The sequence below is a fragment of the Aspergillus oryzae genome, chromosome 1, assembly GCF_000184455.2.
Source record: "Aspergillus oryzae RIB40 DNA, chromosome 1".
Lineage (NCBI taxonomy): Eukaryota > Fungi > Ascomycota > Eurotiomycetes > Eurotiales > Aspergillaceae > Aspergillus > Aspergillus oryzae.
In genome coordinates, this window is record NC_036435.1 from 27,899 (window position 1) to 44,628 (window position 16,730).

A 16,730-nucleotide genomic window follows, 5' to 3' on the forward strand; every position below is an offset into this window, starting at 1 on the left:
ATCCCATTCCCTTCTTCCCTCCCTTGCCCCGCTTTTTCACCCTTGTCCTTTATTCTCTTTCGATTACCTCATTTGGACCAACGGATGACGTCGAGTAATCATCTTCCATGATTGTTCCGTCTCCTCACTCGTTGCTTTCTTGCCTTACCATTATAGACTTTCTTTTAAGCTTCTTCAGGGCTAGAGCTGGCATCGGGCCGGGTTCGGGCCCAAAATCTAGGACCCGCACCCGTCTCGAACCTCGGGCCAACCTAGGTTGACCCGACCCGAAAAAGCCCGAAAAACCCGCTACTAGACCGAATTAGATAAGATTTTGCTTAGTAATTAGATATCTTATCTATATAGGCTTAGACTAAAATTTTAATCTGATTTTTATAGCGCTATATCTCTATCAATTCTATATATATTGTTAGTAGGGGCTTCCGTCTGGCGGCCTGGAGGCCCGGAAGTACGGGTTCTTCCGGCCCGCTAGGCGGGCCCACAACGCCTAGCTAGGAAGATAGAAAGCTTAGATAGGATGAGAATTCACGAATGAATGAAAAAAGTCCTCCCACCTATGCATTAATATATAAAATCAATATTTTCTATATATATATATTCTATATTTTCTAGTTTCTTTGACTATATTATACTAAGAAAAGTCCACTTAGATTTCCTGGATTCGGGGCGGGTTTGTGCAATAGAATCTGAACCCGGAGCCGGATTCTGTCCTCTGAGTCTGCCCCTGGAAATTGCCGGGTTCAGGACGGGTTGGGCTTTTCGGGGAACCCGGCCAACTTTAGTTGTATGTCTGGCAAAAACTTCTTCATATGGCGTGAAAGTGCCCAGCACCTCAAAGGTATTAGCTTCCAGGATGTCATGGAATTAAACTTATTGTAGTCGCAATGTGGGTTAGTTCGTAGTGTCAAATATATAATCCAAACTGTTAGTCCTCACAGTTGAGCGCTAATACTCTCTTTGCATGAGCTTGGTCATTTTAAGTTTTTAACCAATATCGACTTTGCCAAGGAGTCGAAGAGTTCCCATTTCAACTGCTAATATCGATACTTAAATGGCCCCAAGAGCGCGGATGCAACTTTATAACGCAGATGCGCTAAATGCTAGAACATGACAAGACCCGTGTATATCTGCCAATCACTGCCGTTTACGGGAAAACAGGTAGGCCATATTTGATCAACTAAACTCAGCTTGATGCATTATTAAGAAACAATATTTCATGTCCCTTAGTTATAGCATCCCAAATTCTGATAACAAGTGTATACACTAGATAGACTCAGCCTATCGACCTTGGTTTACTATCTTGTAGTTGTTAGCTTCCATGAGCACTTTGGGACCTGCGGGGCCATGGTTCGACATCATTCTCAGAAGATCGCAATGAATTTGAGCCGCCAGAGTATTCCACCAGATGGCCAGCTGGTAAGCAGAGCTCTTGATTGAACATCTCAGGATGATGGCAAAGCATAACCATTATCTCAGCGGTGCCTACGTGAATTTAGTCCACCCGCCAGAGTATGGACCTATTAAGATGTACAGGCCTCACAGACTTGTACCCGAACAAATTGAGCATAAGCTGCTGGTTAGCAAGGGTACTCAGCAATACATGATGAACCGCATTTCTTCCAGCGATAGCAAGTCCGTACACAAATGGACAACTTTTGAGGAGCATCTCGGTCCCGAAAGGTTACGGCCTTTACCAAATCAGCAACACAGCACATTCCACTTTCGAAGATGACTTCTGGGTCGTTTCCCGCCCCTTCCACAATCTCCGAGAGCATGTCCAGAGAGCCCACCCCACCACCCTACTGGCCGCTACCATGGTTGGACTCTACGCCTCCCTGCATGCCATGCTGAACCGCCAGTTTCACATACTCAGCGGTTTGTATGTCCTTCAGTGCGATCGGCCAGTCCCAATGCTGACGGCAGAACGGTAGATCTGCCCAACCATGGGTTAGTCCGGGAAAAGTGATATGGGCCCAATCAGCCGCTGCAGTCGACATGTCTTCAAAGCTTCTGCCGTGCCTTTTCTGCGAACTTATTCGAAGTATGGGATCGGAGAAACTGATTTCAACTCCGACACTGTCATTTCGCAGAACCCAGGCTGGTGCGACCGCAATCGGATACTCATAGCCCCAGACATATCTGAAACTATCTGCTAAGAGACATTCTTTCGCCAGTCGTTCCCATGTGTGAGGATCAAATGATAATCCTGAGTTTTCTGTCATGGAGCCCTTCACAGTAGATTCCCCCAACCCAACCACCGGGGAAATGTACGGCAGTAGATGATGCTGAGTTGAAGGTACTGTGGCTAAGCTAAGCTTAATTGGTTCTTCCCTCTCTCTCCCTGAACTTAATTATTGCATATGAAAATTAAAGTGAATTTATAGAGACGTGTGAATCCTTTTCCGATAAAGAATTGAGGTATTTTTCCGTAGCAGCTTGGTTATCACGAGTAATCTATATGGACCGAAAACGAAGTCCTGACGTAGTACTATTATGGGAGGCGATCGTGATAGGCGAATCAATGTCTCGCCTCCGCAGCCGCGAGGCGCCGAGGGACTTTCGGCCGACAAAAGCAATCACATCATAACTCCCCAAATCAGGCAACCCCACTGGTTGATGCTAGATATTATTAGTTAGATTCTGGTCTGCCGGCATATGGCGGCTACATATTTTGACCGAAACCAAGCTCTTCTGATTTTCTGAGGACTTACCAGTAAAAGTCTTTTAGCCCTGAGTAGCTTGTATCTTCCATCTCTAATATTTCTTAATCATGTAGACCTGATCTTTCTCAGGAGGGGCCACCAACTACCCTTTTCGCATAGCGAGCAACGCAACCAAGAAGCTCAAGTGCAATCAATACTGCAGTAAGTGGCCATGGGGGCGTGAGCCAACAATGTTCAGATGGCTGAGCCGTTTAGATTATCAATGAAACGGTATGTCCTTTTGTATACTTGCTAAGGTCTTATAGAATTGGGTTGATATAATTATAATGGCCAAACTGAGTGTCATACTATTTGCGACTCATGTCTACAAGGGATGGGTGGGCCCTACTTCTTTCTTTGTGGCCTCACTGAAAGTATGTTTGTTCTTACTATCTAGCTCGATCACGCAATGATCTTCCAGTACAGAGCAGATTTTGTCTATACAAAAGCCGTTTTCCAATTAATCCCATAATATATGTGTACGATCCAAGTCTATTGACAAGTGACTATTCACTGAGCTTCCCTTGAACTGTAATAATCCTCTTTAGAAAATAGCTAGACTGAAGCATAATACCAACTTTCCGCTGTTGCTAAATGTGATAGACCCAAAAAAGAAAAAAAGAAGCTCTACCAAAAAGATTTACACAGAACCTCCGAGATTGTTAACTACTCATTTGATGTCTGTGGCAGCCTATCTTGTTACATGTTCAATTTTGAGCGCCTCCTGACTAAAGCTCTAGTCTGTCCCAACTTTCTCGGAGGAAGTACATTGAGTATTGTATTTTCGCAGCTCAAGCTGCCCTTCGGCCATGGCTTTCTGCAATTGCCAGGCTTGGCTGTCTGCTTCAAGCCGCTCAATCTTTCGCAATAGGGCTTCTTTTTCCCGTAACAGTCGAAGAATCATACGCTCCTTATGTTCGTTGCATGCGACCATTTCGCGTGTGTGCTGCTGGAGCGTAGCTGCTTCGTAGCGTGCTTGGCTCAAAAGTAGCTCAATTCTGTATATTGTATTTGCTGTCGCTATTGCTGCGTTCATATCAGTGCTGCTATAATCACGTTTCATATTAGATCCTGGCTAGAGATCCCACCTGGACACTGTGCGGGGGTTGTCTTTCTCTGGTCAAAAGACATCATATTAGGCAGTGAACCGATATTCACATGCAATAGACTTCATTGCAATGTTGGTTAAATCATATCAGTTGCGCCCTGCGGCGGTTGGATATAGATATCGACTTACCTCCCTCTGCAACATCCAGGTGTGGCTAAGGTATTGTTGACCCTATTGTTTAATTTACTCGACTGGATCTATTGAAGGTCATCGGTCTTACTCAGCAACCAAGCAACTAAAGTAGGATATGCTAGTCGACACAAGTCTGGAAGGCTGAGACAAAGGAACAATATCATGTTGCGTCATTTTTTTTCCCAGTGACATAGCTTGATGTGCAGTGTACTAATATGCAGGCAGAAATGGGTTTCTAATTCTTTCCGGGTTGTAGGGGAAAGGGAACGAATTTTCAAAAAGACGACGTTCACATGACTCAATTTTACAACCAAATTCCTGCCAACTTGGCAATGCTGATGAGATGTAAATGGCGGGATCACACGGTTTGGAACGATATGAATATCCGCTGGACCGGGCGATGATGGGATCTTGGTTAGCGCGATTTTCTACTATAGAAGCTTTTTGTTCTAGACTGGCGAAGATTCGGTGTTGGAGGCTTGTTTGCCTATCAATCGTGACGGCCCACTGGAAGTCCCCACTATATCCAACGGGATTGCTACCCGGTTAAATCCCTCATCTAACTGGTAGCATCCATATCACTGCGTTACTGCAAGTGGTCGATGATCAGACGGGTGAACGCATTTCACGTTATCTGCAAACATCAGACAAAAATGTTTGGAAGGTTATCTAAAAATTCGGTGTCCGGCTTGAGCATTGGAGATCCAGGCCACGGCCACCACCTTGGACTTGTAAAAGAAACGCTAATTCCAATGGACCGCGATAAAGCACGTAAAGATGCTGGCTGTTACTTCGTAGCTTTCTCGGTGCCGAGAATTCTCCCACGCTACTATAATAGTGTATGCACATAGTTTACTCCACTTGGACGAGCTTATCAAGTTAACAAATCAAAATACAGAGTTAAAGGTCGTTACATGGGAATCAATAAATTTCGGATCAGCGGGATGCTGTTGTAAATTGTGCTGGCGGGTTAAATACCATATAACCTTTCCTCAACCGAAGAAATAATTCATTATGACAAGTATATGTTGAGCCACGCTTGCAATGTTGAAATGGCCATCTGTCGTCGGACTATATAGCACATATCTACCTTTTCTGTTACATTCAAGACACTTGACCTCATTTCTGCATTCTCACTCATAAAGCTTATCTTTTTACATTCCACACGCTCATAATGCCGCAAGAGTCGTCCGATGAAACCCAAAGAGTCAGTCTCAATACGTTGAGGACAGAAACACGGGAGACTCTTCAAGCATCGAGAGTGACGGAAAATAGTCCACCACTGGGTGTAAACTATCCTGAGCTTGGGCGTCCAGCAGAGCCCCTCTTCCCGGAAGAATACACTGTTGAGACACAAACAGGCTTGGTTCCGGTCAGAACTCTTGAGAGCATCCGGTCTACTGCCATCGGCGCGCCACGGCCTTCAACTCCCAATGTTGAAAAAGCAAGTAAGCCGTACGAATTTGTGACTTTTCAGATTAATGACCCGGCCAACCCATTTAATTGGTCTCGTTTGTATCGTTGGTATATCACGATGGTTGTGTCGGCACTGGTTGTCTGCATTGCCTATGGCTCTTCTATTGTCACTGGGGGCCTGGGCTTGATCGAAGAAAAATATCACGTCTCTCTGGAAGTGGCTACCCTGACATGTTCCATCATGGTTTGCGGGTTTGCTGTGGGCCCACTACTGTGGTCTCCTTTATCGGAGATAATAGGTCGACAACCGGTATACATTATCTCGCTGGCGCTATATACCATATTCCAGATCCCATGCGCCCTGTCGCCAAATATCGGTGGCCTCCTTGCCTGCAGGTTTCTGTGCGGCGTCTTCTCCAGTTCTGGTCTTTCCCTGGCTGGTGGTACCATCGCAGATATCTGGAACATTGAAGAGCGCGGTATGGCCATTGCCTACTTTGCTGCCGCACCGTATTGTGGCCCCGTTATTGGCCCCATAGTCTGCGGTTGGATCAATGTCGGCTCACATCGGCTCGATCTCTTCTTCTGGACCAACATGGCTTTTGCAGGAGCAATGACGATTATCGTCGGGCTCATTCCAGAGACATATACGCCGGTAATCCTCAAGCGCCGTGCAAAGAACCTTCGCCAGGAAACCGGCAACTTGAATATCATCACAGAGCAGGAGCAAGCCAAGCCGAGTTTCCGCGACATCGTCCGGATCAGTCTCATCCGACCCATTACGATGATTTTAACTGAACCTGTGCTAGATTTGATGTGCATGTACATCGTCCTCATCTACGCCTATCTTTATGCTTACTTTTTCGCCTACCCCGTCGTTTTTGGCAAACTGTACGGGTACAATGATGGCCAGATTGGCCTCATGTTCATTCCTATATTAATTGGCGCGGGCTTCTCGCTGCTCATTACGCCCATGATCGAGAAGCGTTTCAAGCAAGTGTGTCGGACGCGGGCGCCCACACCCGAAGATCGTCTTGTTGGTGCCCTACTCGGTGCACCATTCATCCCCATTGCGATGTTTATTCTCGGCGCGACGTCGTTCAAGCATATCATCTGGGTTGGTCCAGCGTCATCTGGCATCGCTTTTGGATTCGGAATGGTGCTGTGTTACTACTCAGTGAATAATTATATCATCGACTCGTATCAGAAGTACGCGGCGTCGGCGCTGGCCGCGAAGGTGTTTTTGCGGTCAGGTGGCGGAGCTGCGTTTCCGCTGTTCACAACCCAGATGTATGACCGGCTGGGGTTGCAATGGGCGTCATGGCTATTGGCCTTTATTGGAGTAGCGATGGTGCTTGTTCCATATGGGTTTTATTGGTTTGGGGAAAGAATTAGAGCCAAGCTGTCTCACACATGAGCTCAGATTTCAAAACACAGTTGCAACTGAGCTGAAATCCTTGGTATGGAGACCTCCGTAGAATTCGATAGAAGGACCAATCATTACAATCTAATATAGAGTACCCTTTTTCTAATTCCCGGAAATCGGAGGGAATGTTGTTTATATAGAATTTAATAAGACAATTTCAGTGCGATGTGTATATTCGGTAACGCAATTACAGTTTTGTCTCCATGAGCAGAACTCCATTACATTCAGACAAGCTCGAATATAAGGGAGCCTGGAATGCTCAGCAGGTCCATTAGAGACTACGGTTTCATATATTAATGTACGATAAAAGTTGCTTGTACAGTAACATGAAAGAAAGCTTAGCGCTCACAAATCTCTCCTTCCTCAGCCAGATTGGCCAAAGTTCTTCGCATGTAATGTTGGTCATTACACAACCTCCCCCAGCTCCTTCCCGCCGGTTGTTTCCAGTTGTTTATTCCTTGTCTGGCTAACTATTCCACTAGACTGGCGTTTGGCCAGGTTAGGTTAGGTTAATGGGGTCAGTTATACCTAACCGCTAGGTTATGGCTAGGTTAATAGAATTTCTATACCTAACCACGGTTAAGCCAAAAATTGGATGGTTAACCTAGGTTAACCGTGCTTGGTGCTAAGATTGTTGATCCTTTCCCAGTATAGCAGGCGGTAAGTTAGGTTAACTGTGGTTAATCTAGTATTAACCTCACTATCTTAACCGACTGTAAGAATACTCTATTAACAATATTAAAATATCCTGTTTATTGATTGTATATAAAAAGAAAGTATATTTTTAAGAAGATTCCCCATTTAAATAAGGAAAGTATAGAAATTAGTATAGCTATAGTCTTATTCCAATTATCCAGTAGTATAATTGGCCCCTTAATAGAGCTTGCCTAGAGAGTATATATATAGGAATTATAGAGGATTAGTATTTTACTATCTCGTTAATAAATAAGGAATCTGGCCTTCAATAACTATGCTAAAGAAATAAAACCAAATCATCTGTAAATAGACTGAAGCCGATTGAATATAAACCTTGGAGAAGGGGCCAAGTGAATATAACTATAATTAAATCGTATATACTGATCTGGTTCCTAGTCTAAAGCCTAGCTAATATTTATACAGATCTTAATTTTCTAGCAAGAGCTATAAGATATAACTTTAAAAATAGTCTGGCTATAGGATGGAATAACTTCTAGCTATCTAAACAAAACTGCTGTCTTGATAGTTATAATACTTAGTCTATATAATATTAGAGAAGAGTAGTACTAGAAGCTATGTTAAAGCTATATTCTTAGTAATAGAGAGATGGCGGGGACTAGATATAGAAAGATAATAACTATTAGTATAGAACGCGCGAGATTTGTATAGGAATCCATCTAGTAACTAGCCTAATACCAGCCTAGACTAAGGCCTTAGTATATAGGTGGGCGATGAGGGTAGGGAACTGTGTAATTATAAGGTAAATTTGCTAAGAGAAGAGAAAACAATGCCGCTGAGGAGATGGCTGAGATTAGACTCTCAGCAAGCAGGCGATGGATAGTTATAAAACAGAATATTATAGATATATAAGGCTATAGACAACAGGCTTTATAGTAGTATAGGGCCGGGCGGTGAGGGGCGGCATTTCTAGATTGGGCAAGACCATTTCCAGAAGCGGCGGCCTTTAAAAGCAAAATACTATAATTATTAATATATTAAAATAAAGAATCTTAAAATTCTAAATATTTAGTTTAAATAAATAAATAAAATTATTTAGAAGTATAGTATAGTCTTAAATAATATTTATAATTTTAATAAAATAGAATTTATAATACATCTAATAGCTATAACTAAAATTATTATTAGATTTAATATATTAAGAAAACTATTTCTTTTATAGTTAAAAAACTAGAAATAGATTATTACTATAGAATATATTAATTTTAATAAATAGACTCTATTTTTCTATATTATTTTTAAAAATAAAATATATATAGAAATTTAATATAAAAATAATAAAATTCTTTTTTATTAAAAAATTAAGATTAGTTCTAATAATTAAATAAATAATAAAATTAGTCTATATTAACTATAGAACTATTTTATATTTTATACTATTAATTAATCTATAAAAAAATATTATTTATTTATTTTAAATAATTATAATAGTTATTTAATATCTTAATTTAATTAAATCTATATAAAAAATAATATTATACTAATCTATATATCTATATATATTTTTTATAAGCTTTAATTATTTAATATTACTATTTTCTTACTATTAAAAGATTTATATAAAGATCTAATTAAATTTAAGATATATAATAAATTTAATTATATTAATAAACTTAATTTTTTAAAGATATATTTTTAAATCTATATAAAGATTTTTATTAATAGTAATATCTATAGTATTTTTAAAGTTATTAGCTTAATTTTTCTAAATTTTAAATATATTTTTTTTAACTAATAATTTAGCTTAAAATCTTTATATCTTTAGATAATAGATCTAATAGCTAAAATAATTTAATATTTAAAATATTTTATATAATTAAATAGTTAAAGAAATTAAAATCTATATTTAAAAAGCTACTTAAAAATTAATCTCGTAGTATTAATTTATCTATTAAAACTAGTTTAAATTAACTAATTAAAAATATTAAATAAACTATAAATAATATTAGACTATATATAAAAGATAGCTTAAAAAATAAAAATATTTTACTAAATAGATTATTTTTTAAAAAGATATATTAGTATCTAAATCCTAAATCCTTATTAAATACTAAAATTAGATAGATAAAGCTATATAGATAGATAGATCTCTATCTATTAAATTAATTTCTAGACACGCTTTATCTAAATATTCTAGCTATAATATATAGAGCCATAAAATTATATATTATCCAAATCTATAGAACTACTTATTTTTATATAGAAGTCAGAATTCACGGTATTTTAATCATTTTAAATTTTTATATAGCGTGTGGTACATCACCCGCTTATATACGTTGCTCACTTATCGATTACATTACAGGACCTAGTTACCTAAGATAATTGATATTACAGAAAAAATAATTCTTAATTTTTCTACTATAATTTCTAATATAAATTTATAGTTAGAAAAATCCTTAAGATTCTCTATATAATTTTTAGATAGAGGCTACTATATATTATTAAAAAGATAATAAATATAGATACTAATATTATTAATCGATTCCCAAGATATCTATATACCTAGAGTAGGGTATCCGGCATAGTTACCCTATATAATCATTATCAAATCTGTGATATTGTGCATCGCATTATATTATCTATAATGGATATGGCCTTGTGGTGGATGTCTATTCAACGCCTATTGAAGTAGCTAGAAACATCTAGACTATGGAGAAATTAAAACATACAAATTCCCAGCTATCCCAGACCCTCTTTTCTGGTAAATAAAGCAACATCTGGATTAGCGAGGTTGTCAACTCTCCCTTCCGACCTCACAATTGCTTTGCGCTTCGTGATTATTGGGAATCTATTTGGATTCAAGCTGCTATGCAGGCCTCTACAGTAAGGATTGCTTCGTAATTCCCACTATTGCTTATCGTCAGGTTGATATGTCAGGGAAGACGAGCATCCTAAAGAGTCACGTCGAGGTTTTCTGTGATATCCATACACTTACCTGTCCCTGCTCTTGAAAGCTGGCTGTGACGCTAAATTTTCCATGCTGTCGCAGCTTTCATAAGCATCCCCAGGATCTCGAGGTCCTGTCGGGCATCAGACGGAGTCGTCTTTGGAATTTTCCCCTCCGCGACCCATTGATACACTTCTTTTAGCTCAAGCATGAAAGGATCTTCGTATGTCCGCCGTGTGGTGGATTCCATATACGATCCGTCCCGTAAAGTCTCCTTAACCACCATTGTTGTCGGCAAACCTTTGATGAACGGGGAATCGATGCACACCTTAACAGTCTTAGTGTCACCGAAAATCTCTATCGAGGCGTCGAACCTTGCGACCTGATCGACACCGGACTCGTAAGCGACCGCGAAGTTGGGGTACTGGAAAATTGCACTGTCATCGTTAGCCTGGCTAAGACAGCGATTGTTTTGATGTTACCTCCAAAATGGAGACCCCACAGTGGCACAAGGTGAGAATCCTATGACCCCCTTGGGCATACCCATGATCTCCCGCATGGCACTCAAATCATGTGAGCCAAGAATAGAGAGCATCTCCCACATCATATGTGTTTCTTTCGTGACGGCAATTCCAAGCTCAGCTTGGAGAGCTTGCTCCATGTCATCAAGTGTTTTTGTACGTAGCGCTTCGGTATCCGCCTCGCGATAATCGTTAAATGTCTTTGGATACGTCCCGGATTGTGCCACAAAGACAGAATTCGGCCCAATGATATCCCGGACACGAGCATAACGTATTTGTTCAATGCTTCCAACTTCTTTGACTGCATCGACGAAAGCTGCAGCATATCTCCTCATGTAACCAATGAACACTCTAGCCCCACCTGCAGCTTCGTCCGCAGCAATGATTCGGTCCGTATCTTGCAAAGTCAAAGCAATTGGCTTCTCGATGAAGACGTACTTGTTGGCTTGCAGCGCGAGTACTGCGTGGGATGCGTGAAAAGCATGATTGCTTGCTATCAATACTAGCTCCACTTCCGTCGCATTGCATAGTTCTTCGACGCTCCGGGTAGTATTGGGCCTGCAGCTACCTGCAACCTTGAGCTGGCTATGCTTCATAGCGTCCTCGGAGACATCGCAAAGGTATGTGACCTGAAAGAGATGAGAAAGGGAGTTTAGAGAGGGCACATGGACGACTTGCGTGACCATGCCACATCTATCAACAGTTAGAATGCGTTCTGGAGCGAAGTGTAAATGACTCTAACCGACCCTATGATACCAACTTTAATGATACGGCCACCGGGCGCGGCTTGAGTAGGCGTCATGCCGAACATTTTGGAGGTTGAGTAATTCTTCAAAAAGGACAGCAGCCTTTTTCCTTTCCCGTGTATTTATCGACGTTGGATACGTACCAAGCATCAACCACTGACTACCACGGGGGATGTAGCTATGATATATGTTGCGGAAGGGACAGTTGTACTTTACGTGAACTATTGAACGGAGCGGATCGGGTTAGTCGGGTCGGATGATCCGGAAGCTTCAAGTCCAACAGGTCCAACAATTGCCACGTTGCAAACTCATCACCTTGTGGCCGTACTCCGACGTGCTATGATCGCCAAAGGGCCAATGACCAAATTGCGCAACTAGGTAATTCGTTCATGGGCCGCTATTACGCCTCAACCTCAGTGTGCTGCGATTAGTTGAGAATTGACAAACATCGTGATATGTACAATATACAACTTTCAATCTAAGAGGTTTTATTGTTCTATCCCCCTATATCTATAAGCCCGAGAAGTTATTACTTTTTGTAGTGGTTTCAATCGGTTTTCAAATTATTTTTTAAGCATTTTTCAAATATCCGGAGAATGATCATTGAGATTCTATGATAGGATTTGAAATATCGTAATCAAATATAGGTATGTCCATATTAGGTAGGAAGCTCCAATCAAAACTGCTGAAACCCCCTAGTTCTTCCATATTGAATATCTCCCGTGGCACAGAAAGCCCAGCCACTGGGGGCTGTATCTGCGCATCTTCGTCAGAAGTAGCTTCGGATCGGAATGTATGTTGATGAAGAGACTCGGAGCATTGATCGAGGTATTGGAGCTGCTCGGTCTTCTGCAATTTTGAGAGACCAATTAATTTCGTTGCGAGTTTCAACGCTTCCGTTATCGTCGAGCTAGGTATGGCACGCGCCACGTCTTCGAATACTTGCAAGGCTGTTGGTATTTGTGCAAACGAGCTCGCCGTGTCGATGACGAGCATAGCGCAGAGAAATTGAAAAGGAACATTGGCTAGATGCCACCAAGGCTTCTGCTGCTGCGCAAGGCGCTTCGCTGCTTGTAGACCATCAAGCCCAATTTCAACCAGACGAGCGAATGTCTGCCTGTCGATATCAGCGGTCTCACTTGATCGTAGAACGCGATGGAAAGAGAGAGCCATTATAGTACGCGACAGCAGAACCGCGTCGTGGCACTGTTGGGAATTGAGCGCAGCTAGCTTTATAATACCGAGTTCTATTTCCCCATATGTGGGATGATTATCCGGAGAAAGCTCCTCCGAGATGTGATAAAGGTAAATCATCTGTTCTTCTGGCGTAGCAGAAACAGGATCGGAAGGCGTCGGCGGTACAATTAAGGTATCAAAAGCAGTCTTGATCGGCGACTGACCACACTGGTTTGCAATCCAAGTGTTCAACAAGCGTGCGATCCACAACGTCCGCCGGGGCTCACAAAATAAGCCCCGACACTTTGCGACACTATCTAAGTCTTCGATATCTGTCTCCATCATAGCGACGCTATGCATGGTCGTGCAGCTTGTAATCCACGTGGCATAGGTTCGGGCAGTTGAGCGCAGATATAGCGTTTTGAGCACCAACGCTGATATTAGGTCGAAGCTTGGTGTGGAAATCCGTGAAATTTCAGCATCTAAACAGGCTTGCGCATTTCGAGCAAGAGCCATGTGCCTTTTCTCTTGGGTTGCATCAACATCATCACTAAAAAGCGCGCCAAGGGCAGCTATGCCAAAGAGAATAGCATCGCGTGGTTGAGGCCCACCTGTGGAGGAGGACCTTGCAGTTATCATATCGTGAACTAGAGTTGGGCGCATGAAGGAGTATACTGGATGCACACTCTCAAAGTAAGTTGAAGCGAACTGTTGCATATGGTCCAACGATAGAGCTGAAGTTAACGTCGCAGACGCGTCATTGTCAGCAGAAGGTCCCAACAACGGCGCGGACTGCATCATCTGGTCAGGTTGTTCGTCGTCAAGGTGTGCTTGTAGTCGATCTGCGAGCGACTTGCTGGATGAAGCATAAGAGAGGGCTTCTCGAGAGATGGCCTCTCGAGACCGCCCGAGCTGTCGGCTTTTGCCTTCCGCATGCCGCTTGAGAGTTGGTCCGGTCCCTGACGAGGCAGGATTGGATCTATGGGTAGTTTGTTCTGGCCTGGATGTCTGGCTGAGAGCTCGCTTGAGTCGAACATGCGATTCGAGGGAGAAGTAGCATTTGTGCCGGTATCTTATGCAGGTGGTACACGGCTCCGTGCCATCGCAGCGCTTTTTCCGGTGCTTGCAAGGCTCACATGCCCTGAGAGCCCTATGACGCTGCGCTCCCCTAGTACTTCCCAACTGTTCCGCCATGTGGTCGGACGGGTCCTAGGTCGGTGAATATACCACCAAGAAACGAGGTGTCACAGATGGCCGATACAGTATGGTATGGTATGCAAAGATGGGGCCAATCTACCCAAGGAGAACCTATCCAATGATAGGATAATTAAGTTGCAAAAAAGATGAAAAGAGTGGATGATGCAAGGACATGTTAGGGTGTCCGTGTATTTTACTACCCCACCTTGCTCGCCACGAGGCTTCCCAACGTGGACAGAAGACGGTCGGGGCGGATCGGCAAGCTCCAATCGGGTGATCCGCCTGGCTCCGACCCTAACAAACGAGCCCGCCGTGCAGATTCAGCAATTTGTCAACGCGCTCAGCTAGCCCCGGTGCTGTGATTATCGTACATTGGTCAGAGACTATAAAATATAGAGACAAGAGAATACTGTCATGGACACCCTGCCACCTGGGACTGACCATCTTTCGGCTTCTGACATCCTGAAGAGTCGATGATCATGCAATCCATCAAGCAGTATCGAAAAGTTTACCAGACCATCCAATCCATAACTCACCTCGAATCACAAACAGTCGGCAACCACAATGCTATTGATCCTCATGCCTCGACGGATCCCAGCGGCCATGGAGATAAACAGGACAGGGACGCCAACATTCATCCTTTTACACACCGTCCCATCCCAGCGCCACAGAATACCCGGCAAGTGGCCGAGGGCGAGCAACGCAGCTGCGGCTCCAAGGATTGTGCAGCAGGCATGCATGATTTGGAAAAACAAATATTGCGGATGCGCCGCCTTACATTGTGGTGAACTTTGATGGAGACTGCGATCCCCTGAACCCACAGAATTGGTCGTATGGCTACAAATGGATGGTCACTGGTGCCGTCAGTCTTACCAGCTTCATAGGGACCGGGGCTTCAGCGATCGACTCGGAGATTGTACCGCAACTCATGGAAAGTTTTGGCGTAGGCGAAGAAGTCGCTCTCCTCGGTACAGCGCTGTTCATGATTGCTTTAGGTCTCGGGAGCTTGATTAGTGCGCCGTTTTCTGAGATCTTGGGAAGGAATCCAGTGTATATTGTCAGTACGTTGTTGTGTGTCTCTGTGTCAATGCCCATCATGTCGCGCTAACACTCATAGGTCTTATCATTTTTGGTCTTTTCACCATGGGAGCTGCGCTTGCACCGGGAATCGGATCGTGGCTTGCATGCCGCTTTTCTGCTGGTCTGTTCAGCTGGCCTCCTCTTACTAACTTTGGTGGCACAATAGCAGACGTCTGGTCGCCGATCGAGCGGACCTATGTGTTTCCTGTGCTTCTTTGCTTGTGCTTTCTGGGACCTTTCCTAGCACCAATGGTCGCTGCATTCATAGGCGGTAGTTCAGTGGTCAACTGGCAATGGACAGGTGCGCGCAACCATTCGGATTTGATGCTCCTGTAAGTCGACTAACGCCTCACTATAGAATGGCTCACACTCATCTTGACTGGTGCGCTGGTGGTGACATTCCTCCTGTTCGTTCCAGAGACATTTCCCCCAGTGCTACTCAGTTGGAAAGCTACATCATTGCGCAAGGTGACTGGTAATCAATTATACCTCGCGGAGCATGAGGTGGACGCCATTCCACTCTATCGGAGACTTCAACGCAGCATCAAGTTGCCATTGAAGCTTTTACTTACTGAGCCGATCATCCAACTGTTCTCGTTGTACATGACCGTGATCTATACAGTCCTCTTTGGCTTCCTGCCCGGGTATGGTTTCATATTCGGTGCCCAAGGGATCTATGGGCTTGATCAAGCACACACCGGCCTTTGCTTCATTGGTATCAATGTTGGCTTTCTTCTATCGGTTTGTCAGACCTTCCAAGGAGTTATAGGCGCCTACTGACAAGCAAAACCTCCAGATCTGTACAGTCTGGCCGGTCTATGTTCGCTTCAAACGTAAGCTGTTTGAGGCTCGCAAGGAAGGAAAGCACAAAGTCGTGCCAGAAGAAAGACTTACCCACGCAATTATTGGGGCGCCTATTCTGCCGATTAGCATCTTCTGGATGGGTTGGTCAAGTTGGCCCAGTGTCAGTCTCTGGTCGCCACTTGCAGCCAGTGTAGCCTTCGGCTTCGCGGTCATGCAACTCTATATCTCATGCTATCAGTACATCATAGATAGCTACGAGATTTACGCGGCGAGCGCTCTGGTGGGCATGACATTAACACGATACTGCGTGGTAAGGACCCCGAAGACGAGTAATTCAGGAGCCCTATCGTGCTGATCAGTGTGTCTTTAGGCCGGTCCTATGGTAACAGTTTCGGTACCCATGTATGAGAACCTAGGTGTGCACTGGACTCTCACCTTGTTGGGATGCATCGCAACCCTGTTGGCACCGGTGCCATACGTCTTTAAGTACTACGGTGCCATAGCGAGGAAGAGGAGCAAGGGGGCAACGAGCTTCGAGTAAGGTGGCCTACTGCTAGCAGACAACGTCCTGGGGTGGAGGTGTTTGATAGTATGAGCCAGATATCAACTAAATCAATGAAGTAAAAAAAAGGAGTGCATTCAAACGAAATAACTACTTAGGTAAAGATGAAGGAAGGAGAGACAATGTGGAAAGGTCCTGGAAGATACATTATAGTACGGCAGGATCTACTTTCTTTCGCGACCAAGATTCGGTCACTATATCGCGATACTTTCCAAACCAATCAACAACCTAGTTACATGCTTTTAACTACATGATCAAT

The 16,730-nt window shown here is 43.3% G+C and overlaps 4 protein-coding genes across 4 annotated transcripts; 2 read left to right on the forward strand and 2 right to left on the reverse strand.

Annotated features, from left to right (window-relative positions):
* Nucleotides 1–5,116: 5,116 nt before the first annotated feature.
* On the forward strand, nt 5,117–6,775 carry AO090009000008 (MFS transporter; the record flags this gene model as incomplete). The annotated part of the gene is made up of 1 exon (XM_001816481.1): nt 5,117–6,775. The coding sequence occupies one exon, from the start codon at nt 5,117–5,119 to the stop codon at nt 6,773–6,775; it is 1,659 nt and encodes a 552-aa protein (XP_001816533.1).
* Nucleotides 6,776–10,345: 3,570 nt separating this feature from the next.
* AO090009000009 (Gfo/Idh/MocA family protein) lies at nt 10,346–11,502 on the reverse strand (the record flags this gene model as incomplete). Its single annotated transcript, XM_023234178.1, has 2 exons — nt 10,346–10,412; nt 10,868–11,502. 2 exons carry the CDS (start codon nt 11,500–11,502, stop codon nt 10,346–10,348), a joined length of 702 nt encoding a protein of 233 aa, XP_023088477.1.
* A 750-nt stretch (nt 11,503–12,252) lies between these two features.
* AO090009000010 (fungal specific transcription factor domain-containing protein) lies at nt 12,253–13,467 on the reverse strand (the record flags this gene model as incomplete). The annotated part of the gene is made up of 1 exon (XM_001816483.3): nt 12,253–13,467. The coding sequence occupies one exon, from the start codon at nt 13,465–13,467 to the stop codon at nt 12,253–12,255; it is 1,215 nt and encodes a 404-aa protein (XP_001816535.3).
* A 250-nt stretch (nt 13,468–13,717) lies between these two features.
* AO090009000011 (MFS transporter) lies at nt 13,718–16,450 on the forward strand (the record flags this gene model as incomplete). Its single annotated transcript, XM_023234295.1, has 7 exons — nt 13,718–13,774; nt 14,042–14,095; nt 14,849–15,086; nt 15,143–15,406; nt 15,464–15,850; nt 15,912–16,219; nt 16,280–16,450. 7 exons carry the CDS (start codon nt 13,718–13,720, stop codon nt 16,448–16,450), a joined length of 1,479 nt encoding a protein of 492 aa, XP_023088478.1.
* Nucleotides 16,451–16,730: the final 280 nt, after the last annotated feature.